Here is a 22,611-nt window from a genome sequence, read left to right on the forward strand (position 1 = left end):
GGCCCTGGGCTTGGTGCTGGGGGGCAGCTCTGCGTGCCATGGGGTAGGGGGGTGTGCCCTATGAGGGGGAGTGCTGGGAGCCGGAGGTCCCTGGCAGGCCTGGGCTGTTCAAGGTTGCCCCTTCCTGGGTGCTTTTCCCTTTCAAGCCTGACAAAGAGGCACCACAAAGCCAGGGATGCCTCTGCCGGGCCCTGGTAACAGCGCTGGGCTGCAGCGGCAGCCAGGAGGCCTCAGGGAAGGGCCGGCTGTGCCCTGGTGCTCCCCTATCCTCCCCCTGGGTCTGACACCCAGCAGGGTGGTGGTGGCAGGTCCCTGCTCCCTGGGCAGGCAGCGGGGTCCCCGGATGGCAGCCGGGTGCTTTATGAGGCCCTGCGCTGCCCTTTGCCCCGGCGCAGCTGAGATAAGGGGATGGGATTCACGGAGTCGGGCCTGCAGAGCAAACACGGGCTGCTGGTTCCTCCAGCCACCCCGCTTCCCTCCTCCTGCTGCTCCTGGAGGGGCGCAGAGCCCTTTGTCACCAGCGGCAGGGCTGTCCCTGTCACAGCGGCGGGTGGCGAAGGACACTGTGCACATTTGTGCCTAGCGGGAGTCATTTATTCACTCGTCCCAGCTCCAGCTGCCCCAGCGCTGGCAGCGGGGCCGTGGTTTGATCATTAACTGGGTGGCACGTGGCGGGGCCAGGGTCCCCTCTGGTGGGCTCAGAGCCCCACAAAGGGCTCAGCATCCAGCCCCAGGCGGCCTGCCTCGGGAAGCAGCTCCCGCCCAGCGCCCGGCAGCTCCGGCCCCGGCTCCACCGTCCAGTTGGCCAGGAGGTCGCTGAAATCGGGGGTGCCGGCATGGAGGAGGCCGGCGGGGCCGGGGCCCGGCTCCTTCCAGAAGGAAGGCGGCAGCTTCCTCCTGTGCATGGGGGTGATGTGGCCGTATTTCCTCTCCAGCCGCTGCGTCTTGCCCCCGGCTGCCCGGGGTGGCAGACACCGGTGCACGCCGTACTCAAAGAGCTCGGCCAGCGGCCCCAGCCTCTGCGTGGCCCCAGAGCCCCCCCGGGCCATCACTGCCTCAGGCTGGGGCAGGCTGGCGGTGCCCGGCTCGTGGGCGGTGCACCGGGGCGAGCTGCAGTCCTCGGGTGTGCCACGGCCACCAGCGGGCTCCTCCTGGCCCCGCCGTCCGAAGTAGCGCTGGATGTCACCGCTGATGAGCTCCGAAAACCGCAGGAGCCTCAGGGTGGCCTCAGCGGCGTTTGGGCCGGCCAGCTCCAGCCCCCTGCAGCTGGTGCTGTCCTCTGCTGCCTCCTCTTCATCCTCCTCTTCCTCCTCCTCTTCGTCATCCTCCTCCTCCTCCTCGGAGAGGTCGGGGAAGTCGGGTTCGGGGCGTGCGGGCAGCAGCAGGCCGTGTGGGAAGGGCGAGGGCAGCCGCAGCCCGGCCAGGGGCCGGATGACACCCGCAGCCATGTCAGGGCGCAGGGGCAGCCCGGGGCCTGGACTCACCCTGCAGGGCAGGGACAGCGGGGTGAGGGTGGCAGCACCCCGGGGTGTCCCCGTCCCGGTGCCCCACAGCAGCGTTTGGCCCCAAGGTGGCAGCAGGGGGGTGCTGTGTGGGGCAGTGGTGGGGCAGCGGGGCTGTACCCCCCATCTGTGGGACAGGGGGCAACTGAAAACATCCCCCCGAGCCCTGGGATGTGTGGCAGCAGGGTTGTCCCCGCTATCCATAGGATGTGGGGAAGCACAGACACCCCCCAAGACACAGAGCATCCCCCCAAAAGGTGTGAGGCAGCAGGGTGTCACCGCAGGGCTGTGTGTGGAGCTGGATGAGGCCCTGGGCACAGCACCCTGCCACCATGGGGTGCACACCCGGGGTGCTGAGCCCCCTGCCCATGCGATGGTCCCGCGGGATTCCCTGTGGCAGGGCAAACCTCCCCGCACCGCCCTGGCTGTCTCTGACCACAGCTGGGTCTTGCTGAGCTGTGCGAGGACCCCTCTGTGTTCACAGATCTGTTCCCCGGGGTCCCCAGCCCGGGCTCACTGCGGGGCATTCTCAGCCACATGCGTGGGGGTGCCATCACCCGGCTCCGAGAGGCTTTGGGGGCAGCAGTGCCTCTGGGGACAAATCCTGCTGCCTCCTGGCCAAGCCTGGGACAGCATCGCTGCTGCCCCTGTGCATCCCTCTGCACCCTGTCCCCTCCGTGGGGCTTCCAGTCCCCTCCGTGGGGCCTCCCTGGTGCCACCCGAGGCTGGAGAACTGCCCCGGTGCAGGAGGGCATCGCCCAGGGCTGCGGCTCCTCCGCTGCCTCGGCTCAGCTCGGCACTCACCTTGGTGCTGCTGCCCGGCCATGCATAGGCTCCCGCGCCGCTCCCCCTCGCTGTCCCTCCACCTGGGCCTGAAGTATTTATAGCGGAGCAGCGAGCTGACGGCTGGCAAATATTTGGTAGCTGTATTGTAATAGTAGACTCGGTAAACAGAGCTGGGGTTTGCTTTAGCACCCAGCAACGGGAGAGCGGCGCGGGGAGGGACGCGGGGACGGAAGGCAGGGCTCACCTTAATGGTTCACTAGCCAGGGGATTTTCAAGTGTTGTTCCTGTAGATTCACCTATTAAATCGGCAGCCCCAGCTGCCAAACTGCCTGCACACTTGTACCGAGGGCTCTTATCTCCCCGCTGATTGGAGGCGAAATCAAGCTTTGTCAAATAGGCGTAAAATTAAATTTCATGCTATTTTGACTCCTGGAGTAGGGATCTTCTGAAGAACACACTGCTTATCGGGCCGTGCCTGTGCAAACAGGCGCTGTGGCTGTGACGGGCCAAACCTCCTGCCTGGAGCCTTTGCAGGGGTCCCGCAGTGCCGGGCGCTGCTGAGCCCCCCGCACAGCTCTGGGCCCCCTGTCTCCAACCTCGTGCTCCCCTGCAGACCCCAAGGCGGTTGTGGGGCTCAGTTATGAGTCCCAGGGTGGGTTTTTGAGTATTTTGAGGCGGCAGGACACGGCCCCAGTGGTGTGGCTGGTGGGAGAGGCACTTTGGGGTGGAGCGGTGGGGCTGGGTGCCCCAAGGCGGGTGGCCCCTGTCAGTCGGTGCTGGATGCAGGGATGGGGACGGGGATGTGTGTGTGGGAAGCAGCTGGGGCAGCCCCAGGGCAGGGACAGCACTCAGGATGGCAGCACCGTCACCGCAGGCAGGGGGCTGGGATGCCCCATGCCTCCTGCGTGGCTGTGTTGGTCCGGGCAGGCTGTGAGCATGGTAGAGGACCAGCTGGTGACAACAGAGCAGCTTGAGGTGGCTGTGGCCCAGCTGTGCCATTTCTGTTCTGGCACTGGGACGTGCCCTGGTGTGGCCATCTGGGGGGACGCAGAGCACAGTCAGGGGACAGGGGACAAAGGACAGCTGGGAAACCTGGGTGGCTGGGGGTGCAGGCTGGGTGGGGACACAGGATGGTCAGGGGACACAGGACAACCCACATGGGATACATGGGGACACATGGGACAACCCACACTGGAGGATACACACGGGATGGCTGGCAGCCTGACACAGAGCCCAGCCCCCCAGCACCCTGCTGCAGCCCTTGCTGGGATGATCCCAGGGGGGTTGCGGATGCACTTTGGCCTTGGGGACAGGCAGCCCCTGCTCCAGAACTGCCCTGTCCTCTGTTCATGGGGCTGATGGTGGCTCCCAGTCTGCTCCCACAGAACTGTCCCTGTCCCCCAGCACTGAGATGGGCCCCTCAGCCCCTTGCTTGGCACAGCACCGTTGGGGACAGTGCCACCTGGGGCACGGCTGTCACCCACCAGACCCCCACTGTCTGCAGCCCCAGGTGCCCCTTCCCCAGGGCTGACAGCAGGGACTGAGCTGTGGCACTGCCACTGCCACCAGCCGGGCCCCACGGTGCTGCTCTCCCCTCTACAAACGCTCACACTGGCAGTCCCGGGAGGACCCGCAGCCATTCTGCCCAGGCACCGCTGGGCAAACAGGGCCAGCGGGAGCTGATAAGCCCCGGGCACCCTTCGATCTGCTGCCTGACGTCACCCGCTGCCACCGCTGCCTGCCTGGCACAGCTTGGCACAGCCCAGAAGGGTTTGGTATGGGATAGCCTGGAATGGTTCGGTATGGCACGGTGTGGTACGGGATAGCCTGGCAGTTCGGTATGGCACAGCCTGTAACGAGTTGGTGTGGGATAGCCTGGCACAGTTTGGTATGGGATTGCCTGGAACAATTCAGTATGGCATGGTGTGCAATAGTTTGGTATGGGATAGCCTCTTAACAGTTCGGTATGGCATAGCCTTTACAGTTCGGTATGGGATAACCTGGCACAGTCCAGTATGGGATAGCCTGGAACAGTTCGGTATGGGATTGCCTGTAGCAGTTTGGCATGGCACAGCCCAGAATGGTTTGGTATGGGATAGCCTGGAACAGTTCAGTATGGCATGGTGTGGAACAGTTTGGTGTGGGGTAGCCTCTAACAGTGTGGTATGGCACAGCCCGTACAGTTTGGTATGGGATAACCTGGCACAGTTCTCTGTGGGATAACCTGGCACAGTTCGGTATGGGATAGCCTGGAACATTTCGGTATGGGATTGCCTGTAGCAGTATGGTGTGGCATGGCGTGGAACAGTTTGGTGTGGGATAACCTGGCACATTCGGTACGGCACAGCCTGGAACCGTTGGGTACGGCAGTGCCTGTAGCATTTTGGCACGGCACAGCCCAGCACGGCCTGGCCTGGCCTGGCACAGCCCGTCACGGCCCTGCCGCGGGAGCCACCCCCGCCTCCCCTCCCCGCCCCGCGAACTACAATTCCCGTCAGCCCGCGCGGTGCCGGGAGGGGCCGCTTCCGCCCAGCGCCCGCCGCCCGTCCGCCGCCGCCGCCGCTCGTCCGCCTGCGAGGCCGCAGCGCGGAGCCCGGAGCCGCCGCCGCCCTCATCCTCCTCCTCCAGGCCGGAGCCGCCCGCCCGCCGCGGCCCGGCCCGGCCCCGCCGCCATGTCGGCCCAGGCGCAGATGCGGGCCCTGCTGGACCAGCTGATGGGCACGGCCCGGGACGGTGAGTGGGGGCGGGCGGGGCCTGCAGGAGACGCCGCGGCCCGGCCCGGCGCTGCCCCCCCCCCGCTGCGGGCACCGAGCCCGGGCCCGAGCCCGGAGCGGAGGGGCCGGGGCCTGCGCCTGGCTCCGGGGCCTGCCCCTAGGGAGCCCCCGCTGCAGCCCGGGGGCCCGCCTGCGGCCTGCTGGGCGCGGTGCAGGGCTGTGAGGTACTCGGCACTCGGCTTCCTCAGCGAAGCAGTGCCCCTGCTCGCTCGCTCTCTCTCTCTCTCTGCGTGTTGAGTTGCTGTTGAATTGCTTCCCCTCCTTTTATTTCATACAAACTGAACAATTGTGGCCCCTCTATTTTATTTATAAAGGTTCAGTGTATCTTTGCCTGCCTACATCAATCTGCAAGGGAGTTGCAGAAAAGCCTCATGTTCATCGAGCCGTGAGTCACAACCAATTTTTAAAGCTGTTATAACAAAAGAAAAGTGTTTGCTTTTTTTCACGAGTAACTTTAAAAGTGTAGCATAGAAAGAAAAAAAAAAAACGACAAAAAAAAAAACATTTTGAGTAGACACAACATTATTCCTGGATGCTTGCAAATCCTAAACTATTTTCATACGTTAGTATTCCACATACCTGTGTCATATACACAGCTTAGCTTTAAAACTGTCACATACCATTACCACGTTGCCTTTACTTTTATGTATCGTTCCCCTGACTTCCTTACTGCAGGTGTGGGCAAGAAAGCTTTTCCTTTAAAACTTTTCAACAGTGGGCATAAAATTCTGCAGCTGAGGTCTTGAAGAATGCAGATGGGTATAGTATATGTTGGAGCTCGCAGTGTGTATTGACTAACTTTGTTTCCTTTTTCTTTTTTCTTTTTTGCTTTTTCTGATATTGTCTTGTTTAAGTGGCTCCCGAGTAAAATGTCTTCTGAGGGCGGGAGGCGGGTGGGAAGTACTTTTCACGTTCCAGGCCAAGACCTACAAGATTCAGCTTTGCACGGCCTTGGAAAACACACTGCATACTTGGTTTTGAGACCAAACGGACTGCTGTCTTAATTATCAGCTTAGCAAGTAGCAGTTGCCTATATAAACTGTCCAGCACAGCACTGTTCTATGATTTGTGACCCTCCGATAGCATGGGTTCCAGTATCTCCTGCCCCTTCATCACAGTAAAAAAATAAAAAAAATAAAAAGGGAGGGGGGTGAAAAAAGGAAAGCATTGGCTGCGAGCCAGACTGTCTGTCTCCTTTTTTCTCTTCTGGCTGTGCTGTCTCTTTATACGGATGACAGGCTTTGGACGTTACTTGGCTCGCCAACACTGTGTTTAACACGGTGTATTGGATGAATTAATGCTAAAATAGTATTTTATTTTTTTTTTTGCCACTTAAAAGTTTTCCAGAATATCCTGCTACCCTATAAGCGTTTTCAAGTAATTTGGGGGAGCAGGAACACCAACTGTTATAATCTGCATATTGAGGTGAAATGATCATACCAACGTCTTTGTTACCTTATCAGCATTCTAATGTCTCCTTATTTAAAACCACAAATGAATTTCAGGAGATGAAACCAGACAAAGGGTGAAGTTTACAGACGATCGTGTCTGCAAGAGCCACCTTCTGGATTGCTGTCCTCACGATATCCTGGCAGGAACAGTAAGTACCTTCTCTGTAATAAGGAATCCTGGTAAGGCAGAGGTTGCTACAATTCTCCTGGTCTCCTCTGTGCCATCCTAGGTAACTTCTAGGAGATGCAGCCCAGGAAACATCAGACTTCCCTTGCCCTAGAACAGTTGCAATTTTATTTTCAGTTTCAGTGACCTGTGTTTGGAACCACTGAAGTCAGGAGTTCTCAGAATTTGCTCGAAATGCTTTTTGTCTTGCAATCTCACGTGAAGTTGCAAGATTACTTCTATTTTAACTGCTTGTGATAATTAGGGTATGAAACTCCTGTGGAGGGCACGTCATAGCCTGGTTGAGCCAGCACATTGTCTTGGGTGCATTCTTCATTCCATTGCCTCTTCAGCGTAGCTGCATTTTTCTCACAAGCTGCAATAGCCCTCAATTCTTGAGCTTTTCAGTCTCCTCGTTTAAACCACGTGATGTTTTCTGGATGGAACCTCAGCTTTTTTCATCATCACGGGTTGACGTGCTAATGGCAGGTTACTGCTCAGGCCAGCTTCGCCTTTAGAGCTGGTGTGAGTGGTGTGTCACTCCGCCTGACTGGTTTAAAACATTTGAGGCAGCTTCCTTAGCTGTTGCCCTCTGGGGATGCAGCTGACGAATTTTCAGTGATTTAACTCAAATATTCTCAGTGTGAGCAAAAGGTGATGTGGTAACAGAGAGACCGTGTGGAGTAAGTATCCAATTAGGTGCTGGATGGAAGATGCAGTCTGACTTTCAGAAGACGGTGCGTGTCTTCTGTGGTTGCTGGATTACATGATTGCAGGATGGAGATGAGTGGATATTGGAAATCCATCTTTATCCTTGCTGTTTGGCACTAACTACTCTGGCATTTCATGTTGTCCATCCACTTACACTTTTTTTTTTTTTAAATGCAGTCAATATTTATAGCCCTTCCTTCTGTCATTCTGAGAGCTGGGATTGACACAGTGGGTTACCAGCAAAGGGCAGGGCTGGCAGGTAGCTCTGCCTCAGATTGTAACACCGTGGTCACAAAACTACAGTACTGCCAGCAGAAAGAGCTTTAGCAACGTCTGCCCTGGCTCTTAGCATGCAAACTTCAGCTTTTAAGTGGCTGTTGCTGCAAAGTAAGCCTGGAAGAGCTGAATACAAATTTTTGTATTTTTGAACCATTGTAAGGGACGCAGGGCAGAAATTTGAAGCTCAGATGTGTTTTCCAGTGGCTGCTCCATCAGCCTCCACATCACCTCACTCTGCTTCAGAATTGTAGAGCTGTTTAAGTCACCCTCTGCCCGTTTCCATCCTTTGTGCAAGTCACGGTGGGTTAGGATGGATTTTTTCAACAGCTTTTTGAAGATGCTGCCTTCCGCCTCTTCTGACGTGCTTCCAGGAAGCAGGTAGGTGGTGAGCCGAAGGGGTCAAATAAAGGGATTGGAGCCAGTGTCAAAGCACGGAGGAAGTGTAAGGTGCTCAGGTGCATTGTGAATCTCCTGGGTATAGCAGCACATCAAAAAGCTTCTTGGTTCTGTTGTTACATGTGTGCAGTGAGTTGTCTCTACTCTTGCTGTGGAACTTGCAATCAGAAATCTCACCCAGGGACAAGAAGGAAGACAGCTTTTGTGTAAGCGATCTCGTGGATCACTCGGATGATCTTGTGGTGGCCTTGAAGTGGCTGTGGAGCTCTCCGTGCAGCTGACAGCAGGTTCTTGGGGGCAAGAAAACATATTGGTGCCACAGGTCACTGTTGAAAGAACATGTGATGTCTGGAATGGGATTGACATTTAGCTGTCAGCACTACCAGCACAGAATGAAACACAACTGAACAGTGCAGGCTCTCCTCATGGACCCAGTCAGGTTTACAAACATCTTACAGTGCTCCGTTCATGGAGGAGATGTGTGGGTGGCTCAGCATTAACTGCACAGAGTGGCATCTCTCTCTCTGGATGTGTGTTAATGCAAACGTCAGGATCTTGTATGTTTTTGGAAACTTCCAACAGATGCTCCGAGCCTTCTGGTTAATGGTTATGATGCATCTTTTTCCCGAAGGCATTGTTCCTGCTGCATCGTTCAGGTACAGATAGTTCCAGGTAGTGGGAAGCTGGTTGGAGCTGAGCAGGGGACTGAATCTGGTCAGCAGCAATGATCAGTGAAATGTGATGAAGGACCTCTCACTGACCTTTAGGTGCAGAGTAGGAGAAAGAGTCCGGCCGTTAAGTAAGGCTCTGGACTGTTCCGAAAGCTGCAGGAGGCACGTTGGTGTTTGCTTTGTTTAGGTGGGCTGCTGTGCCTGGCCGTAAGAGCCCTAATCCATCAGTGGAAACACACATGGGGATGGTGTCATCTGGTAATCCTGAATTTCTCATTCCACTAATGAGTGGACAGATGAGTCTGAAGGCTGTCCAGGGAGAACATTACTTGGAAATTGCATTCAGAGAAGTTCCATGTCCCTCGGTGGGAGATAAAGATGAAATCTGTAGGTTGCAGAGGTGTTTTGTGGGGATCTGTGCTTTCCTTTTTACAACTGGGCAAAGCTCCAGACCTGTGGTTTCTTCTAAAGAACATTCCTAGTGATGCTTGCAAGAGATGCCTCAGGATGTACATGGATTGTGCAGCAAACATGAGCAGGGCTGATGGTCAGTGACACCTGAATGTGTTAGGTCAGCATGTTCATGGGGAGTTAGGCCTTTACTCAGGCTCTCCTGTCTCAAGAACCTGTATCACCAACCAGCCATGGATATTGGTTGGAACAAGTCACGGACGCTGCTGGAAAGGCTGAGTGTGTGATGATGCCTCCCTGATGGGACAAGGGCATTCTTTGAAACAGAAGGTCAAGTGATTTCACCTGAAGTGAGCAATACATGTAAGAATCTTCATGCACTTGGATATCTCAAAGGATCTGGAGGAAGACCTGAAGTTCACATGCTGATGAAGCCAGTGAATTCTCCCCTAGAGGGTGAGTTTAAGAGATTTGTTGCCTTTTAACAGAGTGAGAGGAATAAAGGACACGTTGGCTCTTCTGAGGCTTTGGGTTGGAGTTCCTTCTCTGAATTGGGGTTGTGGCTCAGCTTGCAAGAAGGGTTCAGATCAGAATACTTGTGATCTGTGGCAAACCCAAGAAGGATTGCTCTTTCTCCCTGTATTGGAAAGGGATTTCAGTGGAATGACCATACAACTAAAAGATTTAAGTCACATCATGCTCTAATGTTGTAGGAAGATTTTGTGGCAAAATTACAGTAGCTCTTCAGCCTTCCTTGAAAAGGCTTGCCGGAAGATGAAATCTTTTAAGCTCTGAAAGTACCAGAACAGTTGTTTGGGTTTTTTTGTAAGCATTACGTTTCCACTGCTAGAAAGCTCAACAAGGCTATTCCTGGATAAAGTGTCTGTAGCCTGCTATCTGTAGTCTCCTGTTTCTGGTAAATCTGAGCCAAGAGAGGAAGACTAAATAGTGGCAAGTCCTTTTGAATTGTTTTCTTTGTTTAAAAAAGATTATTAGCACAGGTAACTGCTGAAACCCCAAATGTTACCTGGTGGAGCTTGCTTTGGTTACCTTGTTTAATTCTCAACGCTTCCACTGCTGCTGGCTGAAAGTGTTGCTCCACGTGCGTATCCCTGGCACCCCCTGCTTTAGGTTGTGGTGTTTTGCTGGGATTCTGCATTGGTCCCAGTTCAGCCGTATTTAGCTTTTTCTGCAATTCTGACTTCAGTGTTGCTGTGTTTAGGTTTGGGCTCCTTGGGACTGAGAGATAGGGATGACTGGTCAGGGTGTTCCTTCATGAGCTCACCTGTGCCCTGCCATTTGTACAGCGTGCTGTGGCTCATGCTTAGGCCTTTTATTATTTTGGCTTTCAGAAGTGTCTTATTCTTTTTCTATTTTAAAAATAAGATGAATGTTCTCTGTTACATATTGATAACATAAAAATGCAGTTTCCGTGTTCTGTATGCATAATTAAACTCAGTTATTTGGCTGTTAGCTACCAGATTGGGGAAACCCAATAAATTTAAATTGCATTAACTGCAGTAGAGGTGAAGAACAGAATTCAAGTCAGGGCTTTCTGGGAGAGGAGATGCTCCTTAATTCCCATGCCTTATGCGTAGGAATTAGCTCCGTTGAGCTGGTGGGGTTTAAAGTTGCAGCTGCATGTGGGGTTAGCTGTAGAATTACGAGTCTGCTGTAGCTGAGCATGGAGTTCTGTTTTTCTAGCAGCCGTTCCCCTTTTTACCTTAAGTTCCTTTGTTCTTAGAATCATAGAATCACAGGATGGCTCGGGTTGGAAGGGACCTTAAAGCTCATCTAGTTCCAACCCCCTGCCGTAGGCAGGGATTCCACCCACTACATCAGGTTGCCCAGAGCCTCGTCCAACCTGGTCTTGGGTGCCCCACTGCCCTCTGAGTGAAGGATTTCCTCCTAGAGCATTTGTTCTTGCAGAGCATTCCATCTGTGTCCTGTGCCTTGGTATGTTTCGTTACGTTACTGATGTTCTTTCTGATGCAGATGTGAGCTTTGATCTCGGGGTACGAAGCTTTGTGTTTTGCTGTTCTGTAGCTCTGAAGCACCAGAGATGTTTGGAGTTGGTGCCTGCTGAAGAAGTTCCTGCTGCAGCATGCTGTGCCTTCCCAGCTCCTTCCCAGCAATTTGTAAGACTGCTGTGACCTACAGCAGGAGTAGGACTGGACTTAAAATATTTGGGGTGCTTTAATGTTGTCCTGGGAACTCCTAGAAGAGTGGTTCTAGCAAGCATGTGGTTTTTCTGGCTGGTTCTGTTATGACAGTTTAAGAGGAAGTTCTTCTTCCTGAAGAGACTTTGATATTGTGCACCTGTCAAGAGTTAAGCATCTGCTGCTTGTTGCCATAATGGGGGGGGATTCCCACATTAATTTTCCTTTTTCTTTTCAACAGCGAATGGACCTGGGAGAGTGTACAAAGATCCATGACTTGGCATTGAGGGCAGACTATGAGATTGCAAGTAAAGAGAGAGACCTGTTTTTTGAGCTGGATGTAAGTATGGAGGATGGTTTTTGGAGTTATTTGGTTGAACAATAGAAGTCGGTGGGTATTTCAGCTAACCCTATTATTTGACGTATTGTCTGGCAAGAACGTGCAGCCCCTTCCCAAATGTCAGCTTGATGCCGACATCAAATTGTAAACGTAATTATGGCCCTTGCAACCCCATTAGTCCAGCTACCTGGGAGGCTCTTACGGCATTCCTTGCATCCCACACCTGCTGCTCTGTACCAGGTCACTGTAACCTAATGGCCTGTCCCAGAAGAAGAATTAGTGTTAAAAGCCTTCTGCTCTGTGATTTCACTTCTGGCCAGATTTAGCTTTCTCTGATGGTACGAGTCTAGGAGAAGAGCAGTCATCTTCCGATTTCATGCAGTGCTTTTTATCTCTGCACCCGTTGCTCATGTAACGGAAGGTGCAGTACAAAGCAGCAGTTATTTGTGAATTCTGTTATATGTCAGAGGAAAGGAACAGTGTCAGGTTCCAGACAGATGACAGACATTAGGGCAGGTGTTTTTTTTCTTTGACTTTCTGCAAAGCTTTTTACATTTTTTTCTGAAGGCATCTGTTCTTGAAGTTGTTTGTGCTCTGTATGGAGAATGCACCAGCTAGCTGTTGGCTGTCAAATTGGCTAACACATGGAGAGCATCTTGGTTCACAGTTCTCTTTCTGAATGTGCAGGCTATGGATCACCTGGAATCCTTCATTGCCGAGTGTGATAGGAGAACAGAACTGGCTAAGAAACGCCTGGCTGAGACACAGGAAGAGATCAGTGCTGAAGTGTCTGCAAAGGTATCATCCTCTCGATAAACCCTTGTTTTGAAAGGCTGTGCAAGAGCACTGGTGCTCTGCTGTCTCCTGACACCATTGATAGTGGGAAGCTGTGCTCCACAAAGACTGGCTGGATTCCAGCCATCACCCTCAAATGCTGCTCTGGCTGTTCTTGTGTCTGGTTCCGAGAGCTAGAGTAGGGTAAAATATGAACTCTAAAAGATGTTGCTTTAGCACGTCTATAAGGTATATAGGTTTCCTGTCCCCTATTCAGTGTTCATGTAACAGCTTAGGATAGTAAATCTATCCCGTGATTTGTTGTCTTCTCATGTAGCAAATGCTCATGTAATTTCCTCATTGGGAACTTCTTTCATGGGGCCAGTACAAAACACGTTTCCAAAGCTGGTTTTGTGGATTCTCTCCTGTCCAATAAGCCATGAATGTGCCACTGTTTGCAGCAGAACTGATGATGTCCTGTCTGCCTATGGTTACTTCCTTTACTACCTGTCTAGAACTGTTGCCTGTGCTTAGCCTACCAACATCTTTTTGTTGGGATTCCTTTGACTTTTGGAGATTGATGATGATCTTCAGCAGTGGCTTATTTATGTTAAACAGGTTTTCTGTTTCAAAGAAAAAGGAAAAGTTGTCCTGCAATCTTTGGCAAGCTTTTTGTCTTATAAAAAAAATAATTCTTATTTTCTGTAGGCAGAGAAAGTGCATGAACTGAATGAAGACATTGGAAAACTCCTAGCTAAAGCTGAGCAGCTGGGAGCTGAAGGAAATGTTGATGAGTCTCAAAAGATCCTGATGGAAGTGGAAAAAGTCCGAGCAAAAAAGAAAGAGGCAGAGGTATGGTGGTGTTCTGGGAATTGTAACAGCTGGTTGAGCTGTGTGATAAACAGCTGGGCAGGTCCTACCTCTCTTCTTATTTTGCCAGCACCTCCTCTTTCAGTTCCGGCAATGTGCTGGCAAGTAGTTGGTGGTGTAGTGTGATAGACAAACAAAAGCTCTTTAAAAACTTTTATCTGGTGAAGAGAGATGACTTGGAGGGGGAGGCAGTTCTTTCTCTGAAAGATCTGGTCACTAGTTACTTGCAGGGATAGACCAGCAGGGCAGCTGCGCTTGCAAAGTGTTTTGTATGGCACCTCCTTTATATTGAGGGTGCTTTTATGATCCCTGATAGCAGCAGTGTTGGTTTTTGCAGGGGTTACCCTGGAGGGTTGAGGTTGTGTAAGGACTCCTTGACATTTGCCTTTTTTTTTTGCCACCTTTCAGGAAGAATACCGAAATTCAATGCCTGCATCCAGCTTCCAACAGCAGAAGCTGCGTGTGTGTGAAGTCTGTTCGGCGTATCTGGGTCTCCATGACAATGACCGGCGTCTCGCTGACCACTTTGGAGGCAAATTACACTTGGGTTTCATTCAGATTCGTGAGAAGTTGGATCAGCTGCGGGTAATCTTGTCTGTTTTAAACCTTCTTGCAGTTCTGAGGTTATTCAACATTTACATTAAGGTCGTACAGAATTCTTCTCAGAGTCCTTGTATAAGCCCAGAAATTTCTGATTTCTGAATCCTGGAAACTTCAAATGGAGGTTTGCCTAGCCTCATTGTGCAGTCTGTTCTGGGTAACTAATGTTGTACCCTTAGAATTAGTCAAACTAGACCACTGCTGTAACTTCTTCCTCAACTACACGTGGCTGTACTCATGGTCTTTCTCATTGGTTTGGCTGAAATTTGTCATTGAGTTTTCTGACTGTCGAAGAGCACTTTGAGACTTCTTAATGAAACACTTTAACTGGAGTTCTATGTAGTGCTGTTAAGGAAGGAGGTCTGTGGTAGCTGAAGTGCTGATCAGCAGTTTTCTGGAGTGGTTTGTAATGGCCAGGTGGTACTAGCCTTGCTTGCAAGCAGGAACCTTTAACCTGCTGGAGTAAGAGTGGTGAGTCCTTTGCCATACTCCTCAGAATATTGAGGTCAATGCCTTGATTGATTATGGCACAAGACCAGGGCACTCTTCTGTTGTGTATAATTGTGGTGAGACAGACCCTTGCCTCAAAGCCTGTGGGCTCATCACTTAGAGCACAAGCACAGCAGATTTGTGAGTGACATTTCTTGGGCTGATGCAGGTTAGTGCATCATAGGAGAATGAGAATCTTTATGGAGATCTGGACTAGCACATAAAATACCACGAAACAGGTCCCTGTCTCACTACGTGAATAGTCTCCCTGCAGATCTCTATCCTGTTACCGTATGGCTGAAATATGATGAAAATTTTTTTTTAGAAAACGGTGGCAGAAAAGCAAGAGAAGAGAAACCAGGATCGTTTGAGACGGAGAGAAGAGAGAGAACGAGAGGAGAGAATGGGCAGACGGTAGGTGAAAGTCAAAACCAGCTTCGTAAAACAAACAGTTATTAAAATAATTTCTTGTATCTGAGTATTGCAGGAAAGCAGCATGTGCTGCTGGATCAACTGTTGGATATGTGCTGGATGCTGTGTGAACACCTTGGCGTTCAATTTGGAATGAAAACAAATGCACAGAATCCCCACGTTAAAGTGATTGTGTATTATTTTAATCCCCACTGTGTATCCAAAAGATAGAAGCTCAGAAGATGTGCAGTCTTCAGGCTTACGTTGGTCTAGTCCCTGTGGCTGGGAGTCTGGATGAAATGACCTCATCTAGTGCATCCAAGTGGGAAAACTTAGAATGAGTGCCAGGTCTGCTCAGATGGCTCTTGTCATGCAAAAGTTCTTTGGGTAGTCCTTCTTGCTTCTGGGCTAGGAGATGACAGCAGAGTGGAGCTAGTATCCATGAGCCAGGTGGCAGGCTGCCTGACTTACTCAAACTTTTTTACAATAGCAGTGAGGTACGTTTGGCACAGCTTTGGAGGATGCTTTCCAGGACGTCTCTGGGCTGTCCTGCTCAGAAGGATCCCAAGGAGTGGCTGGTTGTGGTGGTTGTGGCCGTGTGTGTCACCTTCTGCTCAAACACATGTAATCCTGGAGCCTGGGAGTGGCTACCACATTGGTATTCTCATGACGAGTTCTTCTGCCTCTTGCCAGCTGAACTGGAAGAACTAATTCTTCCGTGTGTGTAAACAGCTCGGTTAAACAGCCTGGCATGAAGAGAGCGGTTATTTATTGGTGGTGGTCACACAGAGGACGTGGCTGAGTAGGAGCACTGTTCTTGTCACAGCTTTTTGCCAGTTACCTCATGTTTCTCCTCAGTCTTATAGTTGAATCTGAAAAAAATCACCTTGCTGCATGTGGAGAGTTCTTTTTGACCCTCAGTGTCAACTGAGGTGTGTGTTTCAGGCGTCCTTTGGGGCATATGAGCTACATAACTGCAGTATGTCTCAGGTAGTGCTGCCCTCTGGATATACGTTTCTGGAAATTCTAGCAAACAAGTCCCAGAACTGAAGGACCTTGGTTTTCTGTGGTCTGGGGCTTGGCAATTGTGGTACATGAAGATGTAAGCTCCAAATTGTCATGCGTTCCCTGATTTGAGTATTTTATTTGGCTTCTCTCACTGGGGATTGCCTGGTGTCATAGGAAGTGCTAGTTCATGCCGCAGCTTTCTGCTGAACTGCGGCACTTTATGATGAGCCTTGCAGTTTTCTGGCCTCTGTGTAAGGATGTCAGTAGTGCAGTTGTACTTGGGAGCTACGGAATGTGGAACTGGCTGCTGAACCCAAGAGTCAGATGAATGGGACTGATGGTGTTGGTGTTCTGGAGACAAAGATGGCAGTGAGACAAGAAGCAGCTTCCCACGCAGCTGCTTCGTGGTAGGCTTGTTCTGGCTCACAGTAGGACCCCTCTAACCTGGAGAGTGTCTGTCTCCATAGCCTCTGGTATTCCAGGAGTTTGTTTCTGCATGAAATTGATTCAACCCAGCAGTTGCACTCTTGGTCTGCATCTCCCCAACCTCCCATCTCTGCTTTCTTCTTTCTGTGGCATGTGAGATTTTGGGAACACACTTGAAATACACAGCTCCTGGGAGTTGAGGAGCCTCTTGTGTTCACAGCACAGGTAGCTCACATATGGATACATCTGGTAAGGGGTTTCTGAATATTTCATGCTATAAATATAACAGTTAAGAATTGCAGTGAGTTGGCCAGGTGTCTGATATCTTGCTGGTTTCATATTTTGCACCAGTTAAAGTCTGTGGCCGGCCTTTTCCCTCTCTCTGTCTGGAGGCACCTCTATGATTCTCTGTTCAGATGTCAAAAAAAAAAGCATGTTTTGATGGAGCCAGGGGTGATGTATAGGGGAGGTCAAATTGTTTTCCTCTCTAAAATGGGAACTTGACACAAAGAAGGAAAATAATTTTCCCAGTGGATGCTTAATGTCAACTGGGACTAGAGCCCAGATTTCTTGATTTCAAAGCACCTGCCCTTCTGGGTGCTGTGCAATGCCATCCTTACAGGGGTGTTTTTCTGACAAAAACTGATCAGTGACTTCTAGCAACTTAAAAGACTACCTGTCTTAAGCAGAACTTGATACTTAAGGAACTACAGAAAACACATTTCCTGCATAACTTTTATTGTTTTGTCTTCATGTGCAGCGTCTTCAGGGGGGTTATTCAGCAAGAGGAAGAATGCCACTTGACTTTGAGAAGTCTTTGGTGGCTTTTAGGCACTGTGACACATTATGGAAGCCTGCAGATGGGTTTGAAGAACTCTTAACCCTTATAGACGTTATTAATTTGTCAAATAAACTCTTTTCCACGTAGGAATGAGTGAATGGTTTTGTTGCCCCTAGTGGTCCTAGTGGTGAATGCAGAGAAGTTCTCTGTTCTGTGGTGTTGCTGGTGACTGCTACCCAGTGATCCCTTAGGACTGAAATTCTCTGGAGAGCTGGCATGTTTGGAAGGGCAGACAGCAGTATTTGCTTGCCAAGTACACCAGCAAACAAGACCATGGAGTTGCTGAATGGATTTCCTTTTTAGTAAGTTAGGCAAAACATAGGTTATGAAACTCAGCACATAGCCTCTGTCGTGCAGGACAGAAAAAATAATAAAGCACAGCTTTTGACTTGGCTGGGCAGCATTCATCTGCTGTGTCCTGATGTATCCTGATTTCGGCTAGTAAGGAAAGTGCAGCTTTTTTGGATGCTTCCTGAATTTCCAAAGCTTAGCGTTATGGAGTGATTATCAGGAGTTTGTGTGCACTCCTGCTCAGATCGTAGTCACAGAAGGGTGACCAGGCTTCTTGCAGGGGATGTGGAATAGCTTTGTGTGGATATGTGCACCAGTGATTCAGAATAAAGTGATCAGGAGGAAAAGAACATGAAGAACTTGGAGTAACGACAACCATCAAAAAATACAAGAGGCCTGCCAGGCCTCTCCAGTGTGTCCTGCTGCTCTGTCACTTTTTGTTACGTGAGAAAGTGGGTGTGTAGCTATTGCCTTGCTCTCCTGGTTTATCAGCTTTGCCTTCATCTGGTCTTGTCATGCGTGGCCTGGTCTTGTCATGCAAGGTTTATTCACCTGACTCCCAAGGTCAGCTCTACCTGGTTTACACTCCTTTTACCTGAAGCCCTTTCTAAATTTCTGTTTTTTCTTTCTACCACGATTGAACTATCCTGTTCATTGTGAAGGGGTGTCAGGGCATATTGATTCTTCTAATATTTTCTTATCCATGTATGGTTTTAAAATGTATTAACAAAGTAGATACTTCTTTTTCTCTTTTTTTAGTTTTGTGTGTAACTTTCAGCTGCATCTCCTGTACGCAGCCAAAAAGCTCTGTGGCTGTGTAGCTGGAGCATCCCCTGTGAGTCTGTATGCAGTGGGAGAAGTTAAGGGTTCAAGGCGAAGTCACTAAACAGAGGCTGGCTGCTTTTCAAGTAAAGCAGAAAGAGCCTGTTCAGTCTGTGATGTTCGGAGGTAGGCTGGCTTCGAATGTGGCCATGGAGAAAAAGGAAAGGCATTGTCCTTCAGGCGGAGTGGCTCCTCAAGTGGTGCTGAGCAAGGGTGCTGCAGGAGTTGAAAGAACTGTAATGTTATTTACAGACTGTCAAAAGTTCGGAAACTACAAACACCCTGTAAAAACTAGTGTTTCTGCAACGTTCTGCAACTGTACCTTCTCTCACTTAACTCTCCTCTCCTTTCTAGGTCTGGATCAAGAAATAGAGATCGTCGAAGGTGAGTGCAGTTCTCCCAAATGCCTATTTGTGTTTTTTCTAGTTACTGTGTTTTTTCATGGGTCTCAAATGGAGTTTATTCTGTGCCACAGTCATTTTGTTATGTTCCCTGAAAGAAACAGGAGCTACTGCTTGGGCACTTCTGCAGGGCTGTGCAACCCAATGTCACCCGTTGGACTAGAAAGCATCTGCTGGCTAGCCCGGGTGGGACAGAGGGTGCTGTGTGCTCCAGAATACCAGCGTAAGAACACACTCAGTACCTTTTTCAATGAATGTCTAATACCCCTTGGTAGTTTTTGTATCTGAAATGTATCTATTATATATAATACTTCAGATGTAAATAATAATAATAATAATAATTTTAAAAGAAAGATTCAAGATGAAAGCCCCAACATCTCTGTGAAGAGCTTGCCTTTATGGTATGACAGCATTCCATAAGTGATCACATACCTGGAGGTCATCTTCTCTCCTGTTTCCCACATACATTGGCATCCTTTATTTTGATTTTAGAGCAGATTGAAACAAATCAGTTTTGAAAGTGCAGTACTTTCACAAGGGGGGCTCCTTTTGGCAGGCTGCCATACAGGTTGTGGTAATTTCACGTGAGGTTTATTTTGCCTTTCCTTCTCCTCCTTCAGTCAAAGTGAGGCAAAATATTACAGTTGGTAGGCTGTGCTCTAGGCATCACCACGTGCTGATATTAGTGGTGCAAGTGATTTTCATAAGCTCCCCATCAACTCGAATTTAACCTCTGGCGTTTTGTTGGTAGCGTGAACCCAGGAAGGGAGGAGTATGTTCACCCGGGGGGCGATCCATGCCCGTAGGGTCTGGCTGAGAGGGTGAGGGCTGATGCTTGGGGTCGGTGTTGCTCTGGAATGTCTGATGGGTGCCAGTGTACGGAGGGGATGTACTGGCCCATCTCCGGAGCCTGAGGCAGTCTGTGTCCCCTTCAGATCACGGTCTCGGGACAGGAGGCGGAGGCGCTCGAGGTCAGCTTCCCGTGAACGGCGGAAGTCTCGCTCCAGGTCCCGAGACCGGCACAGGCGCCACCGGAGCCGTTCCCGCAGCCACAGCCGAGGTCACCGGCGGGGGTCCAGAGACAGGAGTTCAAAACACAAGTACGTATGCCTCACACAAGTGCTTCTCTGCAAAGGGGAGTCCCTGGCATCACAGAGAACCTCCTCTGATCCTTAGAGTGAGCAGGAGTCTGATGGGTTTCTCAAGTTAGAAGGTGCACGTGCCCTGTACCAGCTCCTGGGCCAAAGCAGTATTCCCCAGTGGCAGTCTGTAGATGGCCTCACATGGGCACAGTGCCTGTGCAGCAAGGTCCCAGCTGGAGAGTGGAGTCTAAGAGACAAAACTGTCATTCCCCAAAATGTTTGGCTGAGCCTTGAAAAATTGCTGGGTTTCTTGCATAAGCAGCAGCTCATAGTCATGCTGGTGCTCACTCAGCCTCCCCAGGCATGTAAAACCCAAGTAGCAGAGGCAGTTTTGACATTACATTTCTGTGTTTACCTTCTGCTTCCCAGCTTCTTGCTCTCAGTGCTGGAATGGGGAAGGGAAGAGTATGATTTGGGAACTGGGGGAGGCCTTCTATTAGGGTGACAAAAAAGCTAGTTGAGAGATTTTTAAAAATCTCCATTGGGTGAGGGAGGGAGAAAAACAGCTGGAAGGAGGAGTTATACCATTCTGTCACTGAGGAGAAACCCTGTAGTCTGAGAAAAGGCTTTAAGCCTCTTCTGAAACTCAGCAACACGCCCCCTGTGCTGGAGGAAGGCTGAAGCAGGCATGTGTATGTAGGAGTATTAGGAAAATTGAAATGAAACCACGTGTTTCCTTACAGCCCTTCCAAACCCAGAAGCAAGTTTACCCCCAGGTGCTTGCTGAAGTTAGAATCTAGCCTTTATTTTAATGCCCTTAGTTAATAGGGGAGTGCCTAAGGAGTGTCTCACCTGATTAGGCACCACCATTTAAGTACAATTCAAGAAACAAACCTACTGTTGTGTGCCTTGTGTCACTTTAGCTAAGGGGTAAAAGAACATATTTTAAAAATACCCAGTGAAGGGGAGGGGAATAATGGTATGAAAAAAAGTCTGTTAATACGTGGGGGGTGTGTGTGTGTGTGTGAATACTGTTGATTCTCCAATGGCTGAGATACTAAAGTCCTTTTTTAAATCTGTCTTGAACATGAAAAATAAAGAAAAGAAGTTTGGACAATTAGGAAGTGAGGAAGACCCTGTAATAACTATTACTAAAGAGCAGGTAAGGGATTACTTCGAAAACCTTGAACACATTCAATCAGCCCATTGAGATTGTAGGAGGACTGGCTAGCTGACATACCTCCACAGAGTTACTGAGCTGGGGAGAGACCAGTGTCAGTTTAAGAAAACAAAGCAAAATGAACAAACAGGAAAGCGTTATTCCCTGAAAAGGGTGTAGCTTCTGTTTTCACTCAGAGTGAACAAAACCTACATTCTGGTTCTGCTGGTCTGAAGTCTTGGTTCTATAAAGAAATAGCCTGTCACGGGATCTGGAGGTCTGAGGGTAAGAGAACTATGGAGAGCATGGCCTGTTGTGGGGACAGGAAAAGAGTTAATTTAATCAAACACTCATGTTGTTTCTTGTCTTCCAGTTAAGTGACACAATTTAAAGTAACGAAAATGAAGTGGCTCAAGATACAGAGGGCTGTAAGGTTTTAATGTAATTGTGCAAGAGTTCCAAACCTTAAAACCAACACGAAGGAAAGCTGGAACCTGTAAGATGCCTGCCAGGTCCTCTTCTTGTGACTACAAAGTAGGACCTGTGTGCTGAGTCCTAGAGTACAACCTGCTGGCTGTGCAGGGTCTCTGACAGCTTCTGCCTGGTTCCACAGGCGTATGGGCTGCTAGAGAGAATTAAGGGCCAGCACCTAGTTGATAAGCAGATTTCTGACAGTTGGCATGAATCATACAGGGTAAGAGCCTTTTAGGATTGTTTCTAGTATGAAAGCCTCTGCTTAATGCTGTGTGGGCTGACACAATGAAGCACTGTTGAAAATCTGTAGCTATCATTTCAGCAGGCTGTGTAAAGATTTGCCTGTTGTGTGCTCGAAATTACAAATTGGTATCATCCTGACTTGGAACTTAGGGTGCTTGGGATGGCTGCTTGTCAGATGCAGTGACAGAAGCCTAGGCCTGAGCAAGCCTTTGAATCCAAAGAATACAGCTGGTATTTAAAGCAGTTGAGCAGAAGTCTGCTAGCTTAAAGCGTAACCCCGTAAAAACCTCTATAAAAGACACAAACAGTGCTGAATGACAGGTGAGGAAGAAATTGCTGGTGCTTCAGTACAGCCTAGTAAACTAGCAAGGCGCAATGGGAACACCTCAGAGGGACCCTGTGGCAGCAGCTGTGAAAGGCTTACTCTTAAGGAGAGGCTAACAGGGGCTGTGCTGGCCACTGGGCACTGCAAGCTTTATGTGAAACACTCAGGTGTGCAGAGGGACCGGGGCTTCTATTTGGGCAACACTACTCCTGATGTTACAGTCCCTGGGCACATTTTTGTAAGAAACTTGTGTTATGTCATAGCCCTGTTAGGAAAAATGTTGATGTTTTGTGCGTATTTTACTCAATTTCTTTCATCTGTGGAGCTTATAGCAATGGTTTACTTTGTACTTCAGATCTTCTAGAGATCGATCTTCAAGAGAGAAGTCCCGAGACAGAGAGAGAAAAGAGAAGAGCTCTTCTGAGAGGCGGCACGAGAGCACAAATGGCAAATCTCGTTCCAAGAGATCAGAAGAGAGAGAAGCTGGCGAGATCTGAACTCAAATGATCTGTGTTGCACTGTAAATAGTCTGATAAACATTCTACACAAAGCCTAAATTTCCCATTTATATTTACTGAATACAACTCATCTTTTGTAGTTTTGAATTTTTATTGTTTGGCAGATAGCTGTGAGTTTGTAGAGACACAGAGTTACGTACTGTTTAACAGGTTTTGTTTTAGTAGGAATAAATAAAGCTGACCGATCGTTTTCAATTCAGGCCGGCGTTCGCCCCGTGTGTGTTGTGATGC

At 49.8% G+C, this 22,611-nt stretch overlaps 2 protein-coding genes across 5 annotated transcripts; one reads left to right on the forward strand and one right to left on the reverse strand.

Moving 5' to 3' along the window:
- Positions 1-572: 572 nt before the first annotated feature.
- PERCC1 (proline and glutamate rich with coiled coil 1) lies at positions 573-2,645 on the reverse strand. Of its 2 annotated transcripts, XM_068699572.1 has the most exons (3): positions 2,533-2,645; positions 2,307-2,426; positions 573-1,485 (listed from the first exon to the last, which is right to left on the reverse strand). In XM_068699572.1, the coding sequence occupies exons 2-3, from the start codon at positions 2,330-2,332 to the stop codon at positions 699-701; spliced, it is 813 nt and encodes a 270-aa protein (XP_068555673.1). In that variant the 5' UTR covers positions 2,333-2,426; positions 2,533-2,645; the 3' UTR covers positions 573-698. The 2 variants fall into 2 exon arrangements, with proteins under 2 accessions (XP_068555673.1, XP_068555672.1); XM_068699571.1 differs by lacking the exon at positions 2,533-2,645 and having other exon boundaries at positions 2,307-2,520.
- Positions 2,646-4,812: 2,167 nt separating this feature from the next.
- Positions 4,813-22,579, forward strand: LUC7L (LUC7 like). Of its 3 annotated transcripts, XM_068699557.1 has the most exons (11): positions 4,813-5,021; positions 5,377-5,447; positions 6,568-6,662; positions 11,548-11,646; positions 12,334-12,444; positions 13,129-13,272; positions 13,699-13,875; positions 14,705-14,793; positions 18,533-18,562; positions 19,515-19,679; positions 22,218-22,579. In XM_068699557.1, exons 4-11 carry the CDS (start codon positions 11,551-11,553, stop codon positions 22,357-22,359), a joined length of 954 nt encoding a protein of 317 aa, XP_068555658.1. In that variant the 5' UTR covers positions 4,813-5,021; positions 5,377-5,447; positions 6,568-6,662; positions 11,548-11,550; the 3' UTR covers positions 22,360-22,579. The 3 variants fall into 3 exon arrangements, with proteins under 3 accessions (XP_068555658.1, XP_068555656.1, XP_068555657.1); XM_068699555.1 differs by lacking the exon at positions 5,377-5,447 and having other exon boundaries at positions 4,887-5,021; XM_068699556.1 differs by lacking the exons at positions 4,813-5,021; positions 5,377-5,447; positions 6,568-6,662 and adding an exon at positions 20,762-20,823 and having other exon boundaries at positions 22,218-22,450.
- Positions 22,580-22,611: the final 32 nt, after the last annotated feature.

Source organism: Anas acuta, chromosome 15 (genome assembly GCF_963932015.1).
Source record: "Anas acuta chromosome 15, bAnaAcu1.1, whole genome shotgun sequence".
Classification (NCBI taxonomy): Eukaryota; Metazoa; Chordata; class Aves; order Anseriformes; family Anatidae; genus Anas; species Anas acuta.

Coding starts and splice junctions, on each gene's coding strand:
- PERCC1 (XM_068699572.1), bottom strand. CDS start 2,332: ATGCATGGCCGGGCAGCAGCACCAAG. Junction 1,486..2,306: donor GGCCGGGCAGCAGCACCAAG/GTGAGTGCCGAG, acceptor CCTGCCCTGCAG/GGTGAGTCCAGGCCCCGGGC.
- LUC7L (XM_068699555.1), top strand. CDS start 4,961: ATGTCGGCCCAGGCGCAGATGCGGGCCCTGCTGGACCAGCTGATGGGC. Junction 12,445..13,128: donor GTGCTGAAGTGTCTGCAAAG/GTATCATCCTCT, acceptor TATTTTCTGTAG/GCAGAGAAAGTGCATGAACT. Junction 19,680..22,217: donor GACAGGAGTTCAAAACACAA/GTACGTATGCCT, acceptor TTTGTACTTCAG/ATCTTCTAGAGATCGATCTT.